The following is a 26624-nucleotide window of genomic DNA, read 5'->3' on the forward strand; positions in this document are numbered from 1 at the left end:
TACTTTCCTATTCCTACCTATGTCGTTGATACCCATTTTTACCATGGCAATGGGATCCTTCACTTCCCGTTCCATGTTGCTCTCTCCTTAACCCTGGGACCAACACAGACTTTGGGAATTACCCTCTTGGCTGAAGAGAACCATATCTATCCACCTAACTACAATGTTGCTTACTTTTCTTCCACTTGAATGGCTCCCTGCATTGGTAAGTTTACCCTATAGTGCTTTGCTCTCATCCACCCTGTAGTCCTTTGCTCTCATAGACAAGAACCTAAATCTGTTATACAGTTACAGGGGCTGAGGTTCCTCCATTGCTACCGTCATCGGCTTTGGGTACAACACTTAAACTGTAGTCGACTTGGGTACAGACAACACTTAAACCCAGAGTACTCAAATCTTTAAGTTTTAGTAACTTGTGCACAAGTGAGAACACGAGGCAAGCAAAGTATTGCCAGGTGTTCTATTGATTCATGCAGGAAATTTAGCAGTTATAGTTAATTACAGCAAATGAGAAACGAACAATTTTTTCAAATCCTTCATTGGCATACATATCCACCAATCACAGCATAGTCTTTTGCCTTTTCTAATCCAATAGAAAGCCAATCCTTCATTAGCATAATTTGTCCCCATTTCTTGCTATTTGATAATTGTCATGGTAACTTGTTCTTTGTTTTCATCCTGTTGTCCTAGCCTGGAATGCAGTGTTTATCGAACAAGGTTTTAGATATACTCGCTCATCCTGAGGACGTAAGCATTGGCCTTACTGAAGGCCTTGTTTGGCTAATAATCATTTTCCATTACTTGGTAGCGTTTTTTGACAATTATGGAACTTTAATTTTCACAGTTGTTTGTAACCTAACTTCCACACTTCCCCCGTTTTTGTCCTTTAACGACAACCTGATGGGCCCTCCATGAACTCAATGCGCATTATCATAGAATCCCTATGGTGTAGAAGGAGGCCATTCGGCCCATTGAGTCTGCACTGACCACAATCCCACACAGGCCCTATTCCCATAACCCCACGTATTTACCCTGCTAATTCCCTGACTCAAGGGTCAATGTAACATGGCCAATCAACCTAACCCGCACATTTTTGGACTGAGGGAGGAAACCGGAGCACCTGGAGGAAACCCACACAGACACGGGGAGAATGTGCAAACTCCAAACAGAGGCTGGAATTGAACCTGGGTCCCTGGCGCTTGAGGCAGCTAACCACTGTGCCGCCCCAATAGAAAGCCAATGGAAAGCATTAGTTTTCTAAATTCTTCCTCGGCTGATTCGTAGGCCAGTAGGAGATGGGGAGCTGGGCTGTGGATAGGATCACGAGGGCGGCAAATAGAACAGATGTAACAAGAGAAAAGTTGGATAACTACATACAGGACAATGAGCAAGGCCATATCCACAACAAAGTATTTGAGAAGTGCCTTGAGAAGGCCTCCAAACTGCCCACCAATGTTAGGGAGCCAACCCCACCAGTCAAAGGGCTTTTCCTGAACAACTGAGTGCAGGAGATGCACCTGCTCCTGATGGTATGCACATCTGTTTCAATCCTATGATCCTCATTGATGTAGAAGCATCATGTCCCATTGGCAGCCGCACAAACTCCCGTTTGCGCCGCTAGTAAGAGATCAAGGGCAATGCGGTTCTGAAGCACCAGCTTAGAAAGGAACTGAATCTTCGACTGCAGGCCCTGAATGGCATCTACAGTTCTATTCTCAATTAGTTCCATGGTAGCAGAAATATTAATAATGGCCTTTTCTAATTCTGCGACCCCAAGACCTGGGAGGAGGGCTCGGACTTTCTGGTGGAAGCAAGCTGGTGTTACGGGTGACGAGCGGGTTCGGAACTGACCATTTCTGACGCCTCATGAATCTTAGGTGGGTGTGGAGGGAGTGGATGCATAGTTGCTTGACCCCAAAGGCCTGTGGTACAATGTGGCCTATGGTGCAGGTGCCGGCCCAATCGACAGTGAGGCTGTAAGATTGCTGGCAATCACACCTACTCCAATTGTGAGGTTGACCTCAGATATGGGGGCCTGTGGGATACATGACGACTCATTATCCTTGCACTCCTAAAAGAATGTCATGGGGCCAGATAGATTGCGGAAGCGGAATCAGGCTTCCTGGTAGTCATAACCAGCAAGGTGGGTACAAGAACTCAATGGCAAATCTCCCACCCGAATGCTACCGCGGGAATAATTTCTTCTAACACGTAGCCACGCCAGTCTTTTAATGGTCACACGGGTGGGCTGTTGCCTCCAAGTAGGCGCATGACGAATAAGGATCACCATGTTATCCGTGGACCAGGCAAAGTCTGAAGGGAGGGCCAAAAAGTGCATCTCCGATGAGGTGGAGGTGGCAGAGAGGTGAGTACAGATCCAACATTGGGTCTGGTTGCCCTGTGAAGCGACAGCCTGCATCCTTTCAACCACAGAATTGTTAATCCATGCCCCTGCAAAGGATAGTACAACTAATAACAATACAAGAGTCCACATTTTGAACAATATCATGTCCTTATTTAAGTTCCTTCTTCCAAGGGCAGTGCTTTCTTGCTTTATGGCATGGATCCACAGAGGCCCTTCCAACAAGGCTCCAGGCAATGCTTTCTCTGGAAGGGCTTCACGAAGACGAAGTCTCCCGGCTGGTACGGGTGGCATCCTTCAGTGGTAACCCTCTTCTGTGCCTCGGTGTCCTGGGAATGCAAACTTTTGAGGGAGTTAGTTAATGCTATGCAAGAATCCAACCTTCCTTCATCCATGGAGTGGATATCTACCTGTTCAACAGTAAGGGGTGGGGAAACAGGTAAACGCATGGGGCGTCCCATTACTATCTCATAAGGTGACAGAGAGGTGGTACAACTGGGATTAGAGCGCATGGTCATGAGAGCCAGGGGTAGGGACTCGGGCCATTTTAATCCTGTTTTGTCACACAATTTGCCTAGCTTATTCTTTAGTATTCTGTTCTGCCTTTCTACCGCGCACGTGGACTGTGGATGATAAGAGCAGGACAGGTGATATTTGCACTCTACTGCTTTCAACAATTCCTTAATTACTTTTCTCGTAAAATGAGGGCCATTATCGCCGGAATACCAAATCTAGGTATGTATTCTCTCAGCTATATTTAGCCACAGCCACAGCATCATTTCTCTTAGTTGGGTAGGCTTCTACCCATCGTGAAAACAAGCATACAACAGCAAGCACATAGCTATATCCCATACACTTAGGCACCTGTATAATGTCCATTTGTAAATGCGCAAAAGGGCCCCTCGGTTGTGGGCCTACTGCTGCCTACTGTATGCCCATCTGGGGAACACCAAAGACCATCGGAACACTGGGAGCATTGGGCCCAAAGCCATTCATTGCGTTCCGACTGGAAACAGTGGGAAGCCACTCTGAATTTTTGACACAACCTAATAGGCATTCTGGCAGCTGAAGTTAGTTCCAATTAACATCATACAATTTTGTTGTGGATCCTGGATGATCTCAAGAAAGTTGGCAATTAGGGTTAGCCCTTAGTATGCAAATGGCAGTAGCTTATTTTAACATTTAAAACAGAAAATATAACTCAATCTACTTGCTATGTGACACGATTTGGCATCATCTGCAATTTCAATAGCAACAAGACTGTGGCAAAATACCAAAATAAATCACAAGGTGCCAAGGTCAGCGATGTCTCTGATCACGTGCACAGCGTTCCAAAGTGGGAAGGTGATCAGCCAGATGTCGTGGTACACATCGGTACCAATGACGTGGGAAGGAAGAGTGAGGAGGTCCTAAAGAGTGAGTACAAAGAGCTTGGAAGGAAGTTAAAAAGCAGGACCCCGAGGGTAGTAATCTCAGGATTGCTACCTGAGCCACATGCCAGTGAGGGCAGGAGTAGGATGCTTGGGCGGATGAACACGTGGCTGAGGAACTGGTGCAGGGGGCAGGGTTTCCAATTCTTGGATCATTGGGACCTCTTCTGGGGCAGGTGGGACCTGTACAAGAGAGACGGGTTACACCTAAACTACAAGGGGACCAACATACTTGCAGGGAGATTTGCTAGTGTTATTGGGGAGCGTTTAAACTAGATTGGCAGGGGGATGGGAACCAGAGTGCCAGAGCAGATAGTGGAGCAGGGGTCAAAAGACAGGTTAGTTCAAGCAAAATCGCAAATGGAAGGGTAGAGTGTGGTGGAAATAATCTTTTGAGGTGTGTCTATTTCAATGCCAGGAGTATTGTGGGGAAGGCAGATGAGCTGAAGGCGTGGATAGACACATGGAAATAAGACATTATAGCCATTAGTGAAACTTGGCTACAGGAGGGGCAGGACTGGCAGCTCAATGTTCCAGGGTTCCAATGTTTCAGGCGGGATAGAGACAGAGGGATAAAAGGTGGGGGGGTGACATTGTTGGTCAGGGAAAATGTTACAGCGGTACTCAGGCAGGATAGATTAGGGAGCTTGTCTACAGAGCCCCTATGGGTGGAGCTGAGAAACAGGAAAGGTATGACCACATTAATGGGGTTGTATTATAGACCACCCAATAGTCAGCGAGAATTGGAGGAGCAAATCAGCAGAGAGATAGCTGACAACTGCAAGAAACACAAAGTTGTGATAGTAGGGGATTTTAATTTTCCACATATAGATTGGGACTCGCATACTGTTAAAGGTTTAGATGGGGTAGAGTTTGTAAAATGTGTTCAGGAGAATTTTCTACATCAGTATATAGAGGTGCCAACTTGAGAGGATGTGATATTGGATCTCCTATTGGGAAATGAGTTAGGGCAGGTGATGGATGTGAGTGTGAGGGAACACTTTGGATCCAGTGATCATAATGCCATTAGTTTCAACCTGATCATGGATAAGGATAGAGCTGGTCCTCGGGTTGACGTTCTGAACTGGAAAAAGGCCAAATTTGATTAAATGAGAAGGGATCTGGGAAGTATGGATTGGCACAGGCTGTTCTCTGGTAAGGATGTAAATGGAAAGTGGGAGGCCTTCAAAGGAGAAATTTTGAGAGTGCAGAGTTTGTATGTTCCTGTCAGGATTAAAGGCAAAGTAAATAGGAATAAGGAACCTTGGTTCTCGAGGGAGATTGTAACACTGATTAAGAGGAAGAGAGAGTTGTATGAAATGTACAGGCAGCAAGGAACAGATCAGATGCTCGAGGAGCATAAAAAGTGCAAGAAGCTACTTAAGAGGGAAATCAGGAGCGCTAAAAGAAGACATGAGGTTGCTTTGGCAGACAGAGTGAAGGAAAATCCAAAGAGCTTCTATAGGTATGTTAGGAGCAAAAGGATAGTGAGGGATCTTGAAGACGAGAGTGGTAGACTGTGTATGGAACCAAAAGAGATGGGGGAGATACTAAATGGTTTTTTTGCATCTGTATTTACTGAGGAAACGGGCATGGAGTCTACGGAAATAGGGCAAACAGGTAGGGAGGGCATGGAACCTTTACAGATTAAAGGGGAGGAGGTGCTCGCTGCCTTGAGGCAAATCAGAGTGGATAAATCCCCAGGACCGGACAGGGTATTCCCACGGACCTTGAGGGAAGCTAGTGTTGAACTTGCAGGGGCCCTGGCAGACATATTTAAAACGTCAGTATTCACGGGGGAGGTGCCGGATGATTGGAGGGTGGCTCATGTTGTTCCGTTGTTTAAAAAAGGTTCCAAAAGAAATCCGGGAAATTATAGGCCAGTAAGTTTGACGTCGGTGGTGGGCAAGTTATTGGAAGGTGTGATAAGGATTAGGATCTACAAATATTTGGATAGACAGGGACTTATTAGGGAGAGTCAACATGGCTTTGTGTGTGGTAGGTCATGTTTGACCAATCTATTGGAGTTTTTCGAGGAGGTTACCAGGAAAGTGGATGAAGGGAAGGCGGTGGATGTTGTCTACCTGGATTTCAGCAAGGCCTTTGACAAGGTCCCTCATGGGAGGTTAGTTAGGAAGGTTCAGTCGCTAGGTATACACGGGGAGGTAGTAAATTGGATTAGACACTGGCTCAATGGAAGAACAGTTTAACAACACCAGGTTAAAGTCCAACAGGTTTATTTGGTAGCAAAAGCCACACAAGCTTTCGGAGCTCTAAGCCCCTTCTTCAGGTGAGTGGGAATTCTGTTCACAAACAGAGCATATAAAGACACAAACTCAATTTACATGAATAATGGTTGGAATGCTAATACTTACAACTAATCAAGTCTTTAAGAAACAAAACAATGTGAGTGGAGAGAGCATCAGGACAGGCTAAAAAGATGTGTATTGTCCCCAGACAAGACAGCCAGTGAAACTCTGCAGGTCTAGGCAACTGTGGGGGTTACAAATAGTGTGACATGAACCCAATATCCCGGTTGAGGCCGTCCTCGTGTGTGCGGAACTTGGCTATCAGTTTCTGCTCAGCGACTCTGCGCTGTCGTGTGTCGCGAAGGCCGCCTTGGAGAACGCTTACCCGAATATCAGAGGCCGAATGCCCGTGACCGCTGAAGTGCTCCCCAACAGGAAGAGAACAATCTTGCCTGGTGATTGTCGAGCGGTGTTCATTCATCCGTTGTCGCAGCGTCTGCATAGTTTCCCCAATGTACCATGCCTCGGGACATCCTTTCTTGCAGCGTATCAGGTAGACAACGTTGGCCGAATTGCAAGAGTATGTACCGTGTACCTGGTGGATGGTGTTCTCACGTGAGATGATGGCATCTGTGTTGATGATCCGGCACGTCTTGCAGAGGTTGCTGTGGCAGGGTTGTGTGGTGTCATGGTCACTGTTCTCCTGAAGGCTGGGTCGTTTGCTGCGGACAATGGTCTGTTTGAGGTTGTGCGGTTGTTTGAAGGCAAGAAGTGGGGGTGTGGGGATGGCCTTGGCGAGATGTTCGTCTTCATCAATGACATGTTGAAGGCTCCGGAGGAGATGCCGTAGCTTCTCCGCTCCGGGGTAGTACTGGACGACGAAGGGTACTCTGTCCACTGTGTCCCGTGTTTATCTTCTGAGGAGGTCGGTGCGGTTTTTCGCTGTGGCGCGTTGGAACTGTTGATCAATGAGTCGAGCGCCATATCCTGTTCATATGAGGGCATCTTTCAGCGTCTGGAGGTGTCTGTTGCGATCCTCCTCATCCGAGCAGATCCTGTGTATACGGAGGGCTTGTCCGTAGGGGATGGCTTCTTTAACGTGTTTAGGGTGGAAGCTGGAGAAGTGGAGCATCGTGAGGTTATCCGTGGGCTTGCGGTACAGTGAGGTGCTGAGGTGACCGTCCTTAATGGAGATGCGTGTGTCCAAGAATGCAACCGATTCCGGAGAGTAGTCTACGGTGAGTCTGATGGTGGGATGGAACTTGTTGATGTCATCACAGAGTTGTTTCAGTGATTGTTCACCATGAGTCCAAAGGAAGAAAGTGTCATCGATGTATCTAGTGTATAGCATCGGTTGAAGGTCCCGTGCGGTGAAGAAGTCTTGTTCGAACCTGTGCATGAAGATGTTGGCATATTGAGGTGCGAATTTGGTCCCCATGGCTGTTCCGTGTGTCTGGATGAAGAACTGGTTGTTGAAGGTAAAGATATTATGGTCCAGGATGAAGCGGATGAGATGTAAAATTGCATCTGGAAACTGGCAGTTGTTGGCGCTGAGCACTGAGGCCGTTGCAGCAATGCCATCGTCATGGGGGATGCTGGTGTAGAGTGCCGAGACATCCATTGTGACGAGGAGCGCTCCTGGTTCAACTGCTCCATGTGTGCCGAGTTTCTGTAGGAAGTGCGTCGTGTCGCGACAAAAGCTGGGGGTTCTTTGTACAATGGGTTTCAGGATGCCCTCGACATAGCCGGAGAGGTTCTCGCACAGGGTCCCATTGCCCGATACGATGGGACGGCCGGGTGTGTTTGCCTTGTGTATCTTCGGGAGGCAGTAGAGATCTCCAACGCGGGAGGTACGTGGGATGAGAGCACGGAGGGTGTTCTGAAGGTCCAGATCAAAGGTCTTGATCAGAGTGTTGAGTTGACGGGTGTGTTCTTTGGTCGGATCGGCAGGTAACTGTCTGTAGTGTTCCTCATTGTTGAGTTGTCGGTACACTTCTTTGCAGTAATCTGTTCTGTTCAGTATGACGATGGCCCCTCCTTTGTCTGCTGGTTTGATGACAATGTTGCGGTTGGTCTTGAGAGCGTGGATGGCGTTACGTTGTACTTGGGTGATGTTCGGGGCTGTCTTGTGAGTGCGGCTGATGAATTTGGTGTTGACGCACCTCCTGACGGCTTGGGCATACATGTCAAGTCGAGGGCAGCGGCCTTCCGGAGGAGTCCAATTCGACTCTTTCCTTCGGATGCACTGCGGATCTCTCTGTCGGCTGTTCCGGTTCATTGGCTGTCTCATTGTGTTCGTTGCTGGCCTCTTGGGGTTTGTGGAAGAACTCCCTCAGCCTCATTCGCCTGATGAATTCCTCTGTGTCCGCTGCGAGACTGATGGGGTCTATTTTGGTGGTGGGGCAAAAATTAAGCCCTCGGCTGAGAACTTCGATTTCATCGAAGTGGTGACAAGTGGTGTTCCTCAGGGATCAGTGCTGGGATCTTTCCTGTTTGTAATATATATAAATGATTTGGAGGAAAATGTAACTGGATTGATTAGGAAGTTTGCGGACGACACAAAGCTTGGTGGATTTGCGGATAGCGATGAGGACCATCAGAGGATACAGCAGGATATAGATCAGTTGGAGACTTGGGCGGAGAGATGGCAGATGGCGTTTAATCCGGACAAATGTGAGGTAATGCATTTTGGAAGGTCTAATACCGATGGGAAATATACAGTAAATGGCAGAACACTTAAGAGTATTGATAGGCAAAAGGATCTGGGTGTACAGGTACACAGGTCACTGAAAGTGGCAATGCAGGTGGAGAAGGTAGTCAAGGCGGCATATGACATGCTTGCCTTCATCGGCCGGGGCATTGAGTTTAAAAATTGGCAAGTCATGTTGCAGCTTTATAGAACCTTAGTTAGGCCGCACTCGGAATATAGTGTTCAATTCTGGTCACCACACTACCAGAAGGATGTGGAGGCTTTGGAGAGGGTACAGAAAAGATTTACCAGGATGTTGCCTGGTATGGAGGGCATTAGCTATGAGGAGAGGTTGGAGAAACTTGGTTTGTTCTCACTGGAACGACGGAGGTTGAGGGGAGACCTGATAGAAGTCTACAAGATTATGAGAGGCATAGACAGAGTGGATAGTCAGAAGCTTTTTCCCAAGGTGGAAGAGTCAATTACTAGGGCGCATAGGTTTAAGGTGCGAGGGGTAAGGTTTAAAGAAGATGTACGAGGCAGATGTTTTACACAGAGAATAGTGGGTGCCTGGAACGCATTGCCGGGGGAGGTAATGGAAGCGGATACGGTAGTGACTTTTAAGGGGCGTCTTGACAAGTACATGAATAGGATGGGAATAGAGGGATATGGTCCCCGGAAGAGGAGGGGTTTTAGTTAAGTCAGGCAGCATGGTCGATGTAGACTTGGAGGATCGAACGGCCTGTTCCTGTGCTGTAATTTTCTTTGTTCTTTATTTAAGTGATGAAGAGGTTGATGGGCTTGGGTTGTTTTCATTGGAACAGAGAAGACTGAGGGATGACCTGATTGAGGTGTACAAGATTATGAGGGGCATGGACAGAGTGGATAAAGAGCAGCCATTTCTCTTAATTAATCGTCAGTCACGAAGGGACATAGATTCAAGGTGAGGGGCAGGAAAGGAAATACCTATTTACACAGTGGGTGGTGGTGGTCCGGAATCTGCTGCCTCGGAGGGTGGTAGAGGTGAGTTGCCTCACAACCTTTAAGAAGTACCTGGATGAACACTTGGCGCATCATAACATTCAAGGCTATGGGCCAAGTGCTGGTAAATGGGATTAGGTGGGAGGTCAGGTTCCTCACATGTCAGTGCAAACTCGAAGGGCTGAAGGGCCTCTTCACTGATTCTATGAATATGATGTGGAGATGCCGGCGTTGGACTGGAGTAAGCACAGTAAGAGACTGTTGTGAGACTTCTTTCTATGAATATGAGACAGTGAAGAGAGCTATATTGAGTGCTAATGAGCTAGTACTGGAAGCTTACAGACCAAAGTTTTGAAATATAAGAAAATAGTCTGGACAGACTTGTCTTGAATCTGAAAGAGTTAAACAAAGTAGTTTAGTTTGGCAGGTGAGAGCATTAAAAATAGCAGAAACCTATGAGGCTCTTAGCGACGTCTCTCCATGGGAAGAATTTAAAGGCTAGTTACCTGCAACGATTAGGACTCATGAAGGAACAGAGTTAATACTGCAAGACACCCAATGGAGCTTGCAGATAATTGAGTATGAGGTCATTGCCATTCTTTCGACACTCCATGATAGAATAGAATCCCTACAGTGCAGAAGGAGGCCTTTTGGCCCATCGAGCCTGCACCGACAACAATCCCACCCAGATCCTATCCCTGTAAACCCATGTATATACCCTGCTAATTCTCCTGACACTAAGGGCAATTTAGCATGGCCAATCAACCTAACCCACACATCTTACTCATTTCAATCTGAGAAAGATAGGAAATGGGAAGGTGCAAGAAAGAGAGAATGTGGTTGAAAATTCCATGAAGACGTCACCTCAAAATAGAAAAAGAGATCTGAGGAAAGTGAGATGTTTTCATTATAGCAAGCTGGGGCACACCAGGTCATTTTGCAGTTATATAACTTAAAAAGGAAAATATGAAATCAGAGATTGGAGAACAGGAGAAGCTGATAGGATTTATATATAGAAGGATCGAGCAAACAATAGGAATAGAAATGTGTGCACTAACGGTACAGGGGCAGAGTGACCGCAGGCATTTCATGTGTTTAAGGATTTTGTGTGCGAAGGAACAGTAGCCATCTGCTTTGCTATCCTGAAGAGCCTTCTGCACTGCCCGCCCATCTTTAGGGAGTTTGATCATTCTGCACTGGGCCAGGTGAAGGCGCAGAGATGGTAAAGGAGGTAGAGGAGGCACTACAAATGTTGCCAGCAAAGAGATTGCAGCTGAGAGTTGAGCTGCAACTGGTTGTTGCTGATTGGGAGGGGTTGGTGGAGGGGGAGGCATAATAGGTACATTCTGATCTTCAATTGCATCCAACAACACATGATGTTGGTGGTTGACTTGCTTGCCTTCAAATCGCTTCAACTGATCTATGTGGCTCCAGCCAGTCTTTCTCGTTTCTGGCAATACTCTGTACACCAAGGGGCTAACTTTGTCCACTATGGGACAATGTCCCCTGTATCTAGTCGACAAGAAGAGTGGCTGGTGAACTTTAATCAGCATAGATAATACAGGCTCAATGGTACAACTTTGAGGGAAGTACAGGAGCAGAGGGACCTCAGGGTTCAAGTGCATCATTCTCTGAAGGTAGTCAGGCAAGTTGAAACAGCTGTTAAGAAGGCTTATAGGATCCTTAGGTCTATAAGTAGAGGCATAGAGTGTAAAAGCGAGAAAGTGATGCTACACCTCTACAAATCATTGGTCAATCCACATTTAGATTATTGTGTTCAGTTCTGGGCATCTTATTTAAGGAAGGATGTTAAAGCCCTAGAGAGAATGCAAAGGAAATTTCCTAGAATAATACTAGGGAATGAGAAATTTTAGGTACAAGGAAAGATTAGAGAATTAGTCTCCTTGGAGAAGAGTAAATTAAGAGGTGACCATATTTGAGGTGTTCAAAAGGGGTAAAGAAGGATATTCTGTTTCCTCTAGTTGCTATGTCAGTGACTAGTGTTCACAATTTCAACATGACCAGCAAGAGATCTAGGAGTGAGATGAGGATAAATTTCTTTACTCAGAGAGTTGTTGAGATTTGGAATGCGCTGCCAGGAGAGTGGTGGAGGTGGATTCTTAGAAGGTTTCAAAGGAGAGCTGGATAACTATTTGAAAGTGATTAATTTAGATGGTTACAAGATGGGGCCGGTGAATGAAACACGCTGGGTATCTCTTTCAGGAGCTGGTGCAGACACGAAGGGCCAAATGGCCTCCTATTCTGTATGATTCTTTGATTCTATTTCAATGTGGGCAGACTAGAATAGGAAAAAATGTTTTAATTTTAACAGACACAGGCATGAGTCAATCCCTATTGTTATGGGATACAGATATTTGTCAAGATGGGATATTGAAGGTTCTGGTCAGCAGTATTCATGATGAAACAAGAAAAATTCCATTGATAAAAATAAACTTGAGGTGTAGCTTTGAAAATAGATGTAGGAATGGTAGAAATGTTGCCCATTGCAGGTATTCGATTCATTCCAGGGAATTTCTAGCATAATCACAGTGATAACTTCTGTGGTTGAATAGCCGCTAAGAAATCCAGCTACAGAAAAATTGCAAACAGTTCACCCTGCATATTTTCTGATTGTGTAGTGATGAGATCATGGGCTCATAAGATAAGACAAAAGAGGGAGGAGTTGCAAGCATGGGATGAGATAAGTGAGACCAGGTTATTTGATATGATCTTTAGCAAGCTAACTGGAACTGAAACAGATGAAGGGAAAGAGACAGACGTGTTTAATTCAAAGAGACTGCTAGAATTACTGAAGGTGATTCCAAATTAAAACAAATCTATCAGATGGCTTACTCAGCATTGGAAATTGAGTATTCCTGAATGTTAATATATCAAGGACCAAACACTAATGAGAAAATGGTGACCACTGCATGTTAGTAGAGGAGATGAGGACAAGAATGAGGTCTTGATAGTAATGAAACCAGGAAAAGAGAGTTAAATTCTGACAGTCATTTCCCTAAAGTTCATCTGGGTAATGAGGAAGTCCTGGAAAAGTTACATAACTGGTCAAGTTAGCTTCCAGATGAGCACCAGAGCGAATTGTAAGAGTTACTGCAGTCCCATAAATTATTTGTGGGGATAAATTAAGTGAAACACAAGTAGCCATGCATGATGTAGATATGGGGGGGACAGTTCTGAATAAAAAAAACTTTTAATATTAGTATTCTGTAACTTGATTTTGTGTCTCTGTGCCCTGTTTGAGAGCACATTTCCACTCCATCTGACGAAGGAGCAGCGCTCCGAAAGCTAATGGTATTTGCTACCAAATAAACCTGTTGGACTTTAACCTGGTGTTGTTAAAACTCTTACTAAAAAAACCATCCATTTAGTTTATTCCAGAAAAACTATCACAGATACAGAAGGAAGTTGAATATATGCTCCAGAATGACATTATTGAATTAAGCTCTAATGATTGAGTTCCCTTAACGTAATGGTGCCGAAGCTGGATGTAACACACCACAGGACTATCGGAGAGTGAATACCATCACCAAGCTGGATTTGTTTCCTATTCCATGTTTAGAAGATTGCATTGAAAGAGTTGGACAATGTAAATTTATCATTAAGATAGACTTGCTAAAAGTTGGCAAGTATCTTTGATCGAGCGAGCAAAGGAGATCCACGCATTCGTGATGCCAAATGCACTTTATCAATTCAAAGTTATGCCATTTGGGATGAAGAAGGCTCCTGCAACTTTTTAGAGACTTAGGAATAAAGTTATTCAAGGACTGAGTCACTGTGCAGTATACATTGCTGATTTAGTGGTGTTCAGCCAAAGTTGGGATGAACATTGGCAACACTTAAAAGAATTGTTCGACTGCTTAAATGGAGCCAATCACATCATGAATGTGGCAAAAAGTAAATTTGCTAAAGCCCAAAATTCATAGCTGGGACATGGTCAAAGGAGATGCAAAATGCAGGCCATTTGGAATTTTTCAGAATCCACAATTTGAAAAGAGATTTTATGGTTTCTGGTAATGAACAGATTCTTTGCAAGTTCATGCCAAAATCCAGGAGTATGATAGCACCACTCACAGAGCTCTTAAAGAAAAGCAAGCTCTTTAACTGGATGGAGGACTGCAAAATAGCCTTCATTTAAAAACATTTCTAAACTGTGTTAGCCACACCAAATTATGACAAGCAGTTTAAACTGGCTGTGGATGCTAGTGACATTGATGTGGGAACCATCTTACTACAGGAAGACGAACTTGGCATTGGGAAATCTGTGGCTTATTTCTCAAGTAAATTAGATCACCAACACAAGTATTCCACCATTTAGAAAGAGACCTATACTAGGTACTGGCATTATAACATTTTGAGATTTATGTTGCCAGTATTCCCGCAGAAACAATCATATGTATGGACCATAATCCCCTAAAATTTCTGTGAAGATTTTGAGATCTGAACACCGGGTTATTCCGATGGAGCCTGTTGTTACAATCATTTGATTTAAAAATCATTCATATGGCTGGCAGAGAGATTGTCATTGTGTGCTTTTATATAAAAGAACATTGGATGCACATTTTCTGGGTTATCTTTTATTGTTAATCCATGCTCTTAAATCTTTGTAATGGCTGATAAGGTAGAACAACTAAGAAATGATTCAGAAATGAAAGCATCTTTCAAATGTTTCATTTTTAGAAAGAGGGAACATGTCAGGAATTTGAAAGTTAACGTGGTTAACAGTGTATTTGAGATGAAAATAGAAATAACAGACCAGTAACATGAGTAGCAGGCGTCTGGAGGAATATTGAGACGCGATTTGCCCGGTAACAAGATTAGTAGGCATCCAGAGAAATTGAGGTGTAAATTGCCATATCAGAAACATTGTTTACCAGAGATCAATTGAGCTATACAAAATTGATAACTTCTAAAGGCAAGGAATTTGAGAGATCGACAGCCAAATCCAAGGGGTGGATATCAAAGCAGCTGAACAGTATAACTGCCAGCACTCTCATTGAGGAAACAGGCTTGTTTTCGATCTAACAGCTAGACTAGCCAAAATCTTTAGAGAAGCCAGTTCCATCCATGACCAAAGCCACGGATGCCTGTTCCATCTAACATTTGGAGCCATGGCAGATTTCAGATATTCTCTTCTAAGATGCAGTTTAAGAGCCGTGGGGTTATGCTGCAACTGTACAGGACCTTGGTGAGACCACATTTGGAATATTGTGTGCAGTTCTGGTCACCTCACTATAAGAAGGATGTGGAAGTGCTGGAAAGAGTGCAGAGGAGATTTACCAGGATGCTGCCTGGTTTGGAGGGTAGGTCTTATGAGGAAAGGTTGAGGGCTGTTCTCTCTGGAGCGGAGTAGGCTGAGGGGAGACTTAATAGAGGTTTATAAAATGATGAAGGGGATAGATAGAGTGAACGTTCAAAGACTATTTCCTCGGGTGGATGGAGCTATTACAAGGGGTCATAACTATAGGACCGGACAGGGTATTCCCACGGACCTTGAGGGAAGCTAGTGTTGAACTTGCAGGGGCCCTGGCAGACATATTTAAAATGTCAGTATTCACGGGGGAGGTGCCGGATGATTGGAGGGTGGCTCATGTTGTTCCGTTGTTTAAAAAAGGTTCCAAAAGAAATCCGGGAAATTATCGGCCAGTAAGTTTGACGTCGGTGGTGGGCAAGTTATTGGAAGGTGTGATACGGGATAGGATCTACAAATATTTGGATAGACAGGGACTTATTAGGGAGAGTCAACATGGCTTTGTGCGTGGTAGGTCATGTTTGACCAATCTATTAGAGTTTTTCGAGGAGGTTACCAGGAAAGTGGATGAAGGGAAGGCGGTGGATGTTGTCTACCTGGATTTCAGCAAGGCCTTTGACAAGGTCCCTCATGGGAGGTTAGTTAGGAAGGTTCAGTCGCTAGGTATACATGGGGAGGTAGTAAATTGGATTAGACACTGGCTCAATGGAAGAAGCCAGAGAGTGGTTGTGGAGGATTGCTTCTCTGAGTGGAGGCCTGTGACTAGTGGTGTGCCGCAGGGATCGGTGTTGGGTCCATTGTTGTTTGTCATCCATATCAATGATCTGGATGATAATGTGGTCAATTGGATCAGCAAGTTTGCTGATGATACAAAGATTGGAGGTGTAGTGGACAGTGAGGTAGGTTTTCAAAGCTTGCAGAGGGATTTGGACCAACTAGAAAAATGGGCTGAAAAATGGCAAATGGAATTTAACGCAGACAAGTTTGAGATATTGCACTTTGGAAGGACAAATCAAAGTAGAACGTACAGGGTAAATGGTAGGACTCTGAAGAGTGCAGTTGAACAGAGGGATCTGGGAATACAGGTACAGAATTCCCTAAAAGTGACGTCACAGGTGGATAGGTTCGTGAAGAGTGCCTTTGGTACATTGGCCTTTATAAATCGGAGTATCGAGTATAAAAGTTAGAGTGTTAAGGTTATATAAGGCATTGGTGAGGCCAAATTTGGATTATTGTGTACAGTTTTGGTCACCTAGTTACAGGAAGGATGTAAATAAGGTTGAAAGAGTGCAGAGAAGGTTCACAAGGATGTTGCCGGGACTTGAGAAGCTGAGTTAGAGAGAGAGATTGAATAGGTTGGGACTTTATTCCCTGGAGCGTAGAAGATTGAGGGGAGATTTGATAGAGGTGTATAAGATTTTGATGGGTATAGATAGAGTGAATGCAAGCAGGCTTTTTCCGCTGAGGCTAGGGGAGAAAAAGACCAGAGGGCATGGGTTAAGGGTGAAAGGAGAAAAGTTTAAAGGGAATATTAGGGGGGGCTTCTTCACGCAGAGAGTGGTGGGAGTGTGGAATGAGCTGCCGGATAAAGTGGTAAATGTGGGGTCACTTTTAACATTTAAGAAAAACTTGGACGGGTTCATGGATGAGAGGGGTGTGGAGGGATATGGTCCAAGTGCAGGTCAGTGGGACTAGGCATAAAATGGTTCGGCACAGACAAGAAGGGCCAAAAGGCCTGTTTCTGAGCTGTAATTTTCTATGGTTCTATGGTTCATGGTGAGAGATATAGGAAGGATACCAAAGGTAGGTTCTTTACGCAGAGAGTGGTTGGGGTGTGGAATGGACTGCCTGCAATGATAGTGGAGTCAGACTCTTTAGGAACATTTAAGCGGTTATTGGATAGGCACATAGAGCACACCAGGATGATAGGGAGTGGGATAGCTTGATCTTGGTTTCAGATAAAGCTCGGCACAACATCGTGGGCCGAAGGGCCTGTTCTGTGCTGTACTGTTCTATGTACATACCTTCACTGTATTCTGTGGTAACTATGATCTGAATTTGAGGTCTTCAGTTACAAAAGTGGATGTTCTTTAGGAAATGTGATGTCTTAGTGAGTTCATGGAATGTGGGTATAATTTGGGAATAAGAGGTAATTTTAGATAAAGCTGTGTGTTTAGTTATTAATATACTTAAGTAGCATCTGTGTTTTTCTTTTACTTTAGTAAATATTTTTTATATAACAACTGGACCAGTTCCTCACATTTTTCCAAACAAATATACACCAATAAGAATCTGTGTTTCAAGTTATCCTTCACGGTTTTGACACAGTGGGGTTCTCAACACTTTATTGATAGCATATCTTATTTCCACGCTACTGTTTGTGCTTGTAGCTCAGCAACTTTATTCAGCAATCTTTGTGTGTTTAAGTAATTACATTGTAATCCTATTTTTGCATTCCTCATAGTTCTCTTTGATCTGCTGCTATCTAATTTGGTACTACTTCCTTCTCTAAAATAATTCAACACTCTCATTTTATGCACCTTATTCCTCTTTTGCTGCCACCCATTCCTTGCCCTTTTAGTTTATACTCTTCCCAACTATTGAAACATCCCACAGGGATGTTGTTCCCAGTTCGGTTGAGGTCAACTCATCACTTTTGAATAGGTGGCTTCTGTCCCAGAACTATTCCCAATGCTTCAAGAATCTGAAGCCCCCCCACCTGCACTGTGTTTCAGGCTATGCATTGATATCCATATCTTCCTAATTCTGCTCTGGCTATTGTGTGACACTGGAATAATCCAGATATAACTTCCTCCCTCACTCCTGTAAATGTGACTTTAGGATCTAAATATCTCAATTCTATGTCATTGGTACCAACATATACCAAAACTTTTGGTTCAATTTGTTCTCTCTGCAAAATATTCTGCACCCTCTCTTGTGATGCTCTTTACTCTACCACCAGGGAGGCAACACCCACTGTATGACTCACAATAGAGGTTACAGACTTGTCCGTCAATAACCCTAATTATGGAATCTCCAAGAAAAATGTCATTTCTACACTTGTTCCTTCCTGTACGGTCCCTTGTCCAATGGTGCCATGGTCTGGGTTGTACTGCTTCAGGGTACTGTCACTTCCAGCAGTTTCTACTACTGAGTACATGTTTGATGATGGCAGACTAATTTAGTGGAATTCTTTGAGAACATTACGAGCGCAGTGGATAACGGACAACCGTTGATGTGGTGTATCTGGATTTCCAGAAGGCATTCGACAGGTACCACACAAAAGGCTGCTGCATAAGATAAAGGTGCACAGCATTACAGGTAATCAATAAGCATGGATAGAAGATTGGTTAACTAACAAAGCAAAGAGTGGGGATAGATGGGTGTTTTTCTGTTTGGCAATCAGTGACTACTGGTGTGCCTCAGGGTTCAGTATTGGGACCACAGTTGTTTACAATAGGTGAGTTGGAGTTGGATTTGGAGTAGTGTGTCAAAACTTGCAGATGACACTAAGATGAATGTTAGAGCAAAGAACAAAGAACAGTACAGCACAGGAAACAGGCCCTTCGGCCCTCCAAGCCTGTGCCGCTCCTTGGTCCAACTAGACCAATCGTTTGTATCCCTCCATTCCCAGGCTGCTCATGTGACTATCCAGGTAAGTCTTAAACGATGTCAGCGTGCCTGCCTCCACGACGCTACTTGGCAGCGCATTCCAGGCCCCCACCACCCTCTGTGTAAAAAACGTCCCTCTGATGTCTGAGTTATACTTCGCCCCTCTCAGCTTGAGCCCGTGACCCCTCGTGATCGTCACAGCAAAGTGTGCAGAGACACTGAATGTCTGCAAAGGGATTTAGATAGTTTAAGTGAGTGGGCAAGGGTCTGGCAGATGGAGTACAATATTGGTAAATGTATGGTCATCCATTTTGGTAGGAATAACAGCAAAATGGACTATTACTTAAATAGTAAAATATTGCAGCATGCTGCTGTGCAGAGGGACCTGGGTGTCCTTGTGCATGAATCACAAAAAGTTGGTTTGCAGGTGCAGTAGGTAATTAAGAAGACAAATGGAATTTTGTCCTTCATTGCCTGAGGGATGGAGTTTAAAAACAGGGAGGTTATGTTGCAGCTGTATAAGGTGCTGGTGAGGCCACACCTGGAGTACTGTGTACAGTTTTGGTCTCCTTACTTGAGAAAGGATATACTGGCACTGGAGGGGGTGCAGAGGAGATTCACTAGGTTGATTCCGGAGTTGAGAGGGTTGGCTTATGAGGAGAGACTGAGTAGACTGGGACTATACTCATTGGAATTCAGAAGAATGAGGGGGGATTTTATAGAAACATAAAATTATGAAGGGAATAGATAAGATAGAAGCAGGGAGGTTGTTTCCACTGGCGGGTGAAACCAGAACTAGGGGGCATAGCCTCAAAATAAGGGGGAGCAGACTTAGGACTGAGTTGAGGAGGAACTTCTTCACCCAAAGGGTTGTGAATCTGTGGAATTCCCTGTCCAGCGAAGCAGTTGAGGCTACCTCATTGAATGTTTTTAAGGCAAAGATAAATTTTTGAACAGTAAAGATGCTGAGTTTACTTCACCTAGTACTGTTCTATGTTCTAAAGGAATGAAGGATTATGGTGAGCAGGCAGGTAAGTGGAGCTGAGTCCACAAAAAGATCAGCCATGATCTTATTGAATGGCGGGGCCGGCTCAAGGGGCCTGGTTTGGAGGGTAGGTCTTATGAGGAAAGGTTGAGGGAACTTGGGCTTTTCTCTTTGGAGTGGAGGAGGTTGAGAGGAGACTTGATAGAGGTTTATAAGATGATGAGGGGGATAGATAGAGTGAACGTTCAAAGACTATTTCCTCGGGTGAATGGAGTGGTAACTAGGGGGCATAACTATAGGGTTCATGGTGGGAGATATAGGAAGGATGTCCGAGGTAGGTTTTTTACTCAGAGAGTGGTTGGGGTGTGGAATGGACTGCCTGCAGTGATAGTGGAGTCAGAAACTTTAGGAACATTTAAGAAGCTATTGGATCGGCACATGGAGTACTTCGGGATGATAGGGAGGAAATAGCTTGATTTGGGTTTCAGACAAAGCTCGGCACAACAACATGGGCCGAAGGGCCTGTTCTGTGCTGTACTGTTCTATGTTCTAAAGGAATGAAGGGTTATGGTGAACAGGCAGGTAAGTGGAGCTGAGTCCACAAAAAGATCAGCCGTGATCTTATTGAATGGTGGGGCGGGCTCAAGGGGCCAATTGGCCTAGTCCTGCACCTTGTTCTTATGTTCTTCTGACAGGCCAGACTCCTGTGCTACCTGTCTCATTCTTCTGGATGACTATCCGTCCCCTGTCCTCTCATTCCCTGTGCTGTGACCAGATCCTGGCAAGTATGATCCACGGAACTCTCATTTTGCCTGATGCTCCATAGTGACCCCAGCTGCCCCTCAAGGTAGAAAATTATGAGCTCAAGCTGGAGCATCTGGAGACACCTGCTACACACATGGTGACCCAAGTCATTTGAAGTGTCCTGAAGTTCCCACGTGGTTCAGGAATTTAATATCATGAATAGGTCTCATTCCTGTCCACGATATTAAAAAACCTCTGTTTTCATTTAATCATAGAAATCATAGAAACCCTACAGTACAGAAAGAGGCCATTCGGCCCATCGAGTCTGCACCGACCACAAACCCACCCAGGCCCTACCCCCATATCCCTACATATTTACCCACTAATCCCTCTAACCTACGCATCTCAGAACACTAAGGGCAATTTTTAGCATGGCCAATCAACTTAACCTGCACATCTTTGGACTGTGGGAGGAAACCGGAGCACCCGGAGGAAACCCACACAGACACGAGGAGAATGTGCAAACTCCACACAGACAGTGACCCAAGCCGGGAATCGAACCCTGGAGCTGTGAAGCAGCAGTGCTAACCACTGTGCTACCGTGCCACCTTTAGTATCCTGTTTAAACCATTGATTTTAATGAATACCTATTGACCTGCTCTAGGTCATAAATAATTTACTGTTATACTAGCCAGGATTGAATATTTGTAATTTCCCAACTCCTAATTTGAATCTTCGTTGTCACTTCACACTTCTCGTTTAGAACACAGAATCTCCTGCACTGCCATCTCTTAGGCCAGCAGTTTTATTCTCTCACTGCTGTTGCACTGATCCCTCTCAGGCTCAATGTTTAATCGTCTTACTGTTCTCACATGCTCCCTGTCAGACACGCTGTTTTATCATCTCTCCGCTTTGTGGCATGGCGTGTAGTTAATAAAGTGGGTGAGCTGTAGGTCCAGTTTGCCATGTGGCAATATGATGTCGTGGCAGTAATGGAGACCTGAAGGACGGGATTGGGGACTAGATATTTATGGATATAAAGTATACAGGAAAGATAGAGAAGGAATGAAAGGACAGGTGGCAGTATTGATTAACGAGAACATTGTAGTGTTGGAGAGAGAATGTCACGGATGAGTCAAGGACAAATCTATATGGCTAGTGCTAAGAAACAGTAAAAGTGCCATTATAATGCTTACTATATTCATTCAACGTGTAGGAAAGATGTAGGTAAACAAACATTCAAGGAAATTACAGAGAAGTGCAATAGTGAGTGTGTGATTATAATGTGGCACGATGACGATTCCAGTTTATTCAGGGCTATTAAAGTGTAACGGATAGGTTGGCATTTCTGGACCTGACTCTTAAAAATGAGAGCAGTCAAGTGGATCAAGTGTCATTGGGGGAACCTTTTGGGAGACAGTGATCATTATATCATAGGGAAAAGGACAATCAGCAACCCAGAGTAAGACAGACTGATTAATTGAGGGAGGGCAAAACCCAGTGGGGTAAAAACAGATCTGCCAGATAATAGGCTGCCTTTAAAGAGGAGATAATTCAGGTACAGTCAAGGCACATTCCCACAAGAGACTGCTTTCCATGCTGTAAATATTCTATGATTCTATATTAAAGACATTGAAAATATGCATGTTGTGTTTTTGTTGTATTGTTTGAATCAAGACTTAAATGCATTTGTTTTAATGCTTTTAAGATAAAAAGAATCACATATAATTACATACAAAGGACAAAGAAAATTACAGCACAGGAACAGGCCCTTCGGCCGTCCATGCTGCCCGACTTAACTAAAACCCCCTACTCTTCCGGGCACCATATCCCTCTATTCCCATCCTATTCGTATATTTGTCAAGATGCTCCATAAAAGTCACTACCGTATCCGCTTCCACAACCTCCCCCGGCAACGAGTTCCAGGCACCCACTACTCTTGTAAAAAATCTGCCTCGCTCATCTCCTTTAAACCTTGCCCCTCGCACCTTAAACCTGTGCCCCCTAGTAATTGACTCTTCCAACCTGGGAAAAAGCTTCTGACTAGCCACTCTGTCCATGCCTCTAATATTCTTGTAGACTTCTATCAGGTCACCCCTTAACCTCCGTCGTTCCAGTGAGAACAAACCAACTTTCTCCAACCTCTCCTCATAGCTAATACCCTCCATACCATCCTGGTAAATCTTTTCTGTACCCTCTCCAAAGCCTCCACATCCTTCTGGTAGTGTGGCGACCAGAATTGAACACTATATTCCAAGTGCGGCCTAACTAAGGTTCTATAAAGCTGCAACATGACTTGCCAATTTTTAAACTCAATGCCCCGGCCGATGAAGGCAAGCATGCCGTATGCCTTCTTGACTACCTTCTCCACCTGCATTGCCACTTTCAGTGACCTGTGTACCTGTACACCCAGATCCCTTTGCCTATCAATACTCTTAAGGGTTCTGCTATTTACTGTATATTTCCAATCTGTATTAGATCTTCCAAAATACATTACCTCACATTTGACCTTATTAAACCCCATCTGCCATCTCTCCGCGCAAGTCTCCAACTGATCTATATCTTGCTGTATCCTCTGATGGTCCTCATCGCTATCCGCAAATCCACCAACCTTTGTGTCGTCCGCAAATGTATTAAACCAGTTACATTTTCCTCCAAATCATTTATATATATTACAAACAGCAAAGGTCCCAGCCCTGATCCCTGAGGAACGCCACTTGTCACAGCCCTCCATTCAGAAACACACCCTTCCACTGCTACCCTCTGCCTTCTTTGACCGAGCCAGTTTTGTAGCCACCTTGCCAGCTCACCTCTGATCCCATGCGACTTCACCTTCTGCACCAGAAGGTGAAGTCGCATGGGTTTGTTACTAAAATTATATAGCATGTATCTTAATTATTTTCCGTATGCATAACTTAGACTACTTCCATAGTGTGTGGAAGATCCTTTCACTCTACAATGGTGAACCTTATGTTGATGATCTAACTTATTTCCTGAGGATATTTTTCCCTTCTAATGTTGATATTTGAAATAGGTTAGTGAAGCTTCAGATTTTAAAATTCCTACAAATACAGTATTAAGCAATATCACAAGAGCTGTCTCTTAATATTCTGGTTCCTTATCTCAGATTCCGTGAAGGATTGAAAGTTCTTGGTGTGTTGGAAAACATTCAGAAATACCCAGGAATATTTGCTGAGCTGTTGTGCTACAAACCTCAGAAATTAACAGCAGAGACATTTGAAACACTTTTCTCAATCAACTTTTCACCAGATGGAAGCACCAGAAGGATTGCAGAATCCAGAGTGATTGGTTTCTGGAGAGATTACTTAGCAGATGTAGAAGGTATGATTAAGATTTTTTACAGCATAGATTTATGACGCTGTCCTCTTAAAATTGAACTGTATATTTTGTACAGCTCATCTAGCTACTAAAGAATGAATAGCATTTGAACCAAATGATTTACTTCCAATTTTGGGCTCATATTGTCAAAGGATAATGATTAATAAAGGTGAGAAGATTAAGAGGAGATTCGATGAGAAGTGTTCAAAATTATGACTGGGCTGAACAGAGTAGAAAACAGTTTCCATTCACAGTGGATTGCTGTCTGTGTATTTTTTGCCTGTGCAGTAAGTTGTGTAGCATTTCACTACTTCACTCTGTTCCTGGTGCTTCAGGAACTTTCCCAGCCCTAATGAAGTAATTATGGTTATGATTACAGGGTCACCTCCCTGTAGTCTCGAAGTATCTAAGCTGTTAGAGCCTTTGTTGAATGCCATTGTTTGAGGGCAGCATGGTGGCACAGTGGCTGACATTGCTACCTCACAGCGCCAGGGACCCAGGTTCAATTCCGGTCTTGAGTGACTATCTGTGGAGTTTGCATGTTCTCCCTGTGTCTGCATGGGTTTCCTCCGGGTGCTCCAGTTTTCTCTTACACTCCAACGATGTACAGATTAGGTGGATTGGCTGTGCTAAATTGCCCCTTAATGTCCAAAGATGGCTGCATGGGGATAGGGTGGGGGTGGGGGGGGGCGGGGGGGGGGGCTGGATAAGATGCTCTTTCAGAGAGTCGGTGCAGACTTGATCGGCTGAACGGCCTCCTTCTGCACTGTAAGGATTCTGTGGTTCTAAGAACCAGTGGGCACTGATTTAAAGTAGCAACAAAAGAAGCAACAATGACATAAAGAAAAACTTTTCTCCACTTTGAATGGTTATTATCTGGAATGCACTGCCTCAGTGTGCTGGAGGCATGTTCAATCGGAGCCTTCGAAAGAGAATTGTTTATAGAGAAAAATTGAAGGGCTATGGGAAATAGGTAGGTAAGTGGGATTTGCTGAAATGTTAATTCAGAGAGCAAGCACAACAGGCCAAATGGCTGCTCCTGTACTGTCACTATTTTATGATTCTATTCAATGATTCAAATTGCAACAATGGCAACTTGCAAAGAATCTGATTATTACTCTAAAATATTTTGCACTATATTCTAGATAATTGTTTATTCTGTTTAATTTTTGGAAAGCAGTCTCTGATCATTTGTTAATTGGCTTGAATAGATCACAAAATGTGTGTACTTTCTGGTTTCTTAAAAGCTAAATATTCTTTCAGTTGAAATGCATAGTGAAAGAAACAATACTTTGTGTAATCTTTCACAAACTACTAGCGAGCTTTCATTCACATCTGAAACATAAGACGCAAAATCACTTCAACTCATCCAGAGAATGGAATTGAATCGAATGTACTTGGATTTTGCAATGTGCTACCCCAAAGTACTTGCAGGGGATGGGCTTTGGATTAACCGTTGTGTTTGCAGTGTAGGTCCAAAGACGATTTCAGACTGTCTAGCTAAACTTCTTGAGGAGGGAATTGCGGTTAACCTGTCCTAGGAAGTAGCTGTCTCCTTAGAATTAAGACACCTCAGGCAGGTTCTTTTGCAAATTCAGGTACTGTATCTTACCATGTAATCTGTACTTACAAAGCAACATTGTTCTTTAATGCATTTGAGCTGTGAATAATGTGACTGACCATGTTGCATGGAAGAACAAAGAGAACAAAGAACAGTACAGCACAGGAAACAGGCCCTTCGGCCCTCCAAGCCTGTGCCGCTCCATGGTCCAACTAGACCAATCGTTTGTATCCCTCCATTCCCAGGCTGCTCATGTGACTATCCAGGTAAGTCTTAAACGATGTCAGCGTGCCTGCCTCCACCACCCTACTTGGCAGCGCATTCCAGGCCCCCACCACCCTCTGTGTAAAAAACATCCCTCTAATATCTGAGTTATACTTCGCCCCTCTCACCTTGAGCCCGTGACCCCTCATGAACGTCACTTCTGATCTGGGAAAAAGCTTCCCACCGTTCACCCTATCTATCCCCTTCATAATCTTGTACACCTCTATTAGATCTCCCCTCATTCTCCGTCTTTCCAGGGAGAACAACCCCAGTTTACCCAATCTCTCCTCATAGCTAAGACCCTCCATACCAGGCAACATCCTGGTAAACCTTCTCTGCACTCTCTCTAACGCCTCCACGTCCTTCTGGTAGTGCGGCGACCAGAACTGGACGCAGTACTCCAAATGTGGCCTAACCAGCATTCTATACAGCTGCATCATCAGACTCCAGCTTTTATACTCTATACCCTGTCCTATAAAGGCAAGCATACCATATGCCTTCTTCACCACCTTCTCCACCTGTGTTGCCACTTTCAAGGATTTGTGGACTTGCACACCTAGGTCCCTCTGTGTTTCTATACTCCTGATGACTCTGCCATTTATTGTATAACTCCTCCCTACATTATTTCTTCCAAAATGCATCACTTCGCATTTATCCGGATTAAACTCCATCTGCCACATCTCCGCCCAATTTTCCAGCCTATCTATTTCCTGCTGTATTGCCCGACAATGCTCTTCGCTATCCGCAAGTCCAGCCATCTTCGTGTCATCCGCAAACTTGCTGATTACACCAGTTACACCTTCTTCCAAATCATTTATATATATCACAAATAGCAGAGGTCCCAGTACAGAGCCCTGCGGAACACCACTGGTCACAGACCTCCAGCCGGAAAAAGACCCTTCGACCACTACCCTCTGTCTCCTATGGCCAAGATGTGGAGATGCCAGCGTTGGACTGGGGTAAACACAGTAAGAAGTTTAACAACACCAGGTTAAAGTCCAACAGGTTTATTTGGTAGCAAAAGCCACACAAGCTTTCGAAGCTCTAAGCCCCTTCTTCAGGTGAGTGGGAATTCTGTTCACAAACAGAGTTTATAAAGACACAGACTCAATTTACATGAATAATGGTTGGAATGCGAA

At 44.4% G+C, this 26624-nt stretch overlaps 1 protein-coding gene across 7 annotated transcripts in view; it reads left to right on the forward strand.

Moving 5' to 3' along the window:
• Positions 1-26624, forward strand: part of g2e3 (G2/M-phase specific E3 ubiquitin protein ligase) — a 328981-nt gene that overhangs the window by 297093 nt on the left and 5264 nt on the right. For all 7 annotated transcript variants that reach the window (XM_078233704.1, XM_078233706.1, XM_078233703.1 and 4 more), the window contains one exon: positions 23449-23663. In XM_078233704.1, the coding sequence (XP_078089830.1) occupies positions 23449-23663 (215 nt within the window). The remainder of the gene's footprint in view (positions 1-23448; positions 23664-26624) is intronic.

The sequence above is a fragment of the Mustelus asterias genome, chromosome 18, assembly GCF_964213995.1.
Source record: "Mustelus asterias chromosome 18, sMusAst1.hap1.1, whole genome shotgun sequence".
In the NCBI taxonomy this organism is placed as follows: domain Eukaryota; kingdom Metazoa; phylum Chordata; class Chondrichthyes; order Carcharhiniformes; family Triakidae; genus Mustelus; species Mustelus asterias.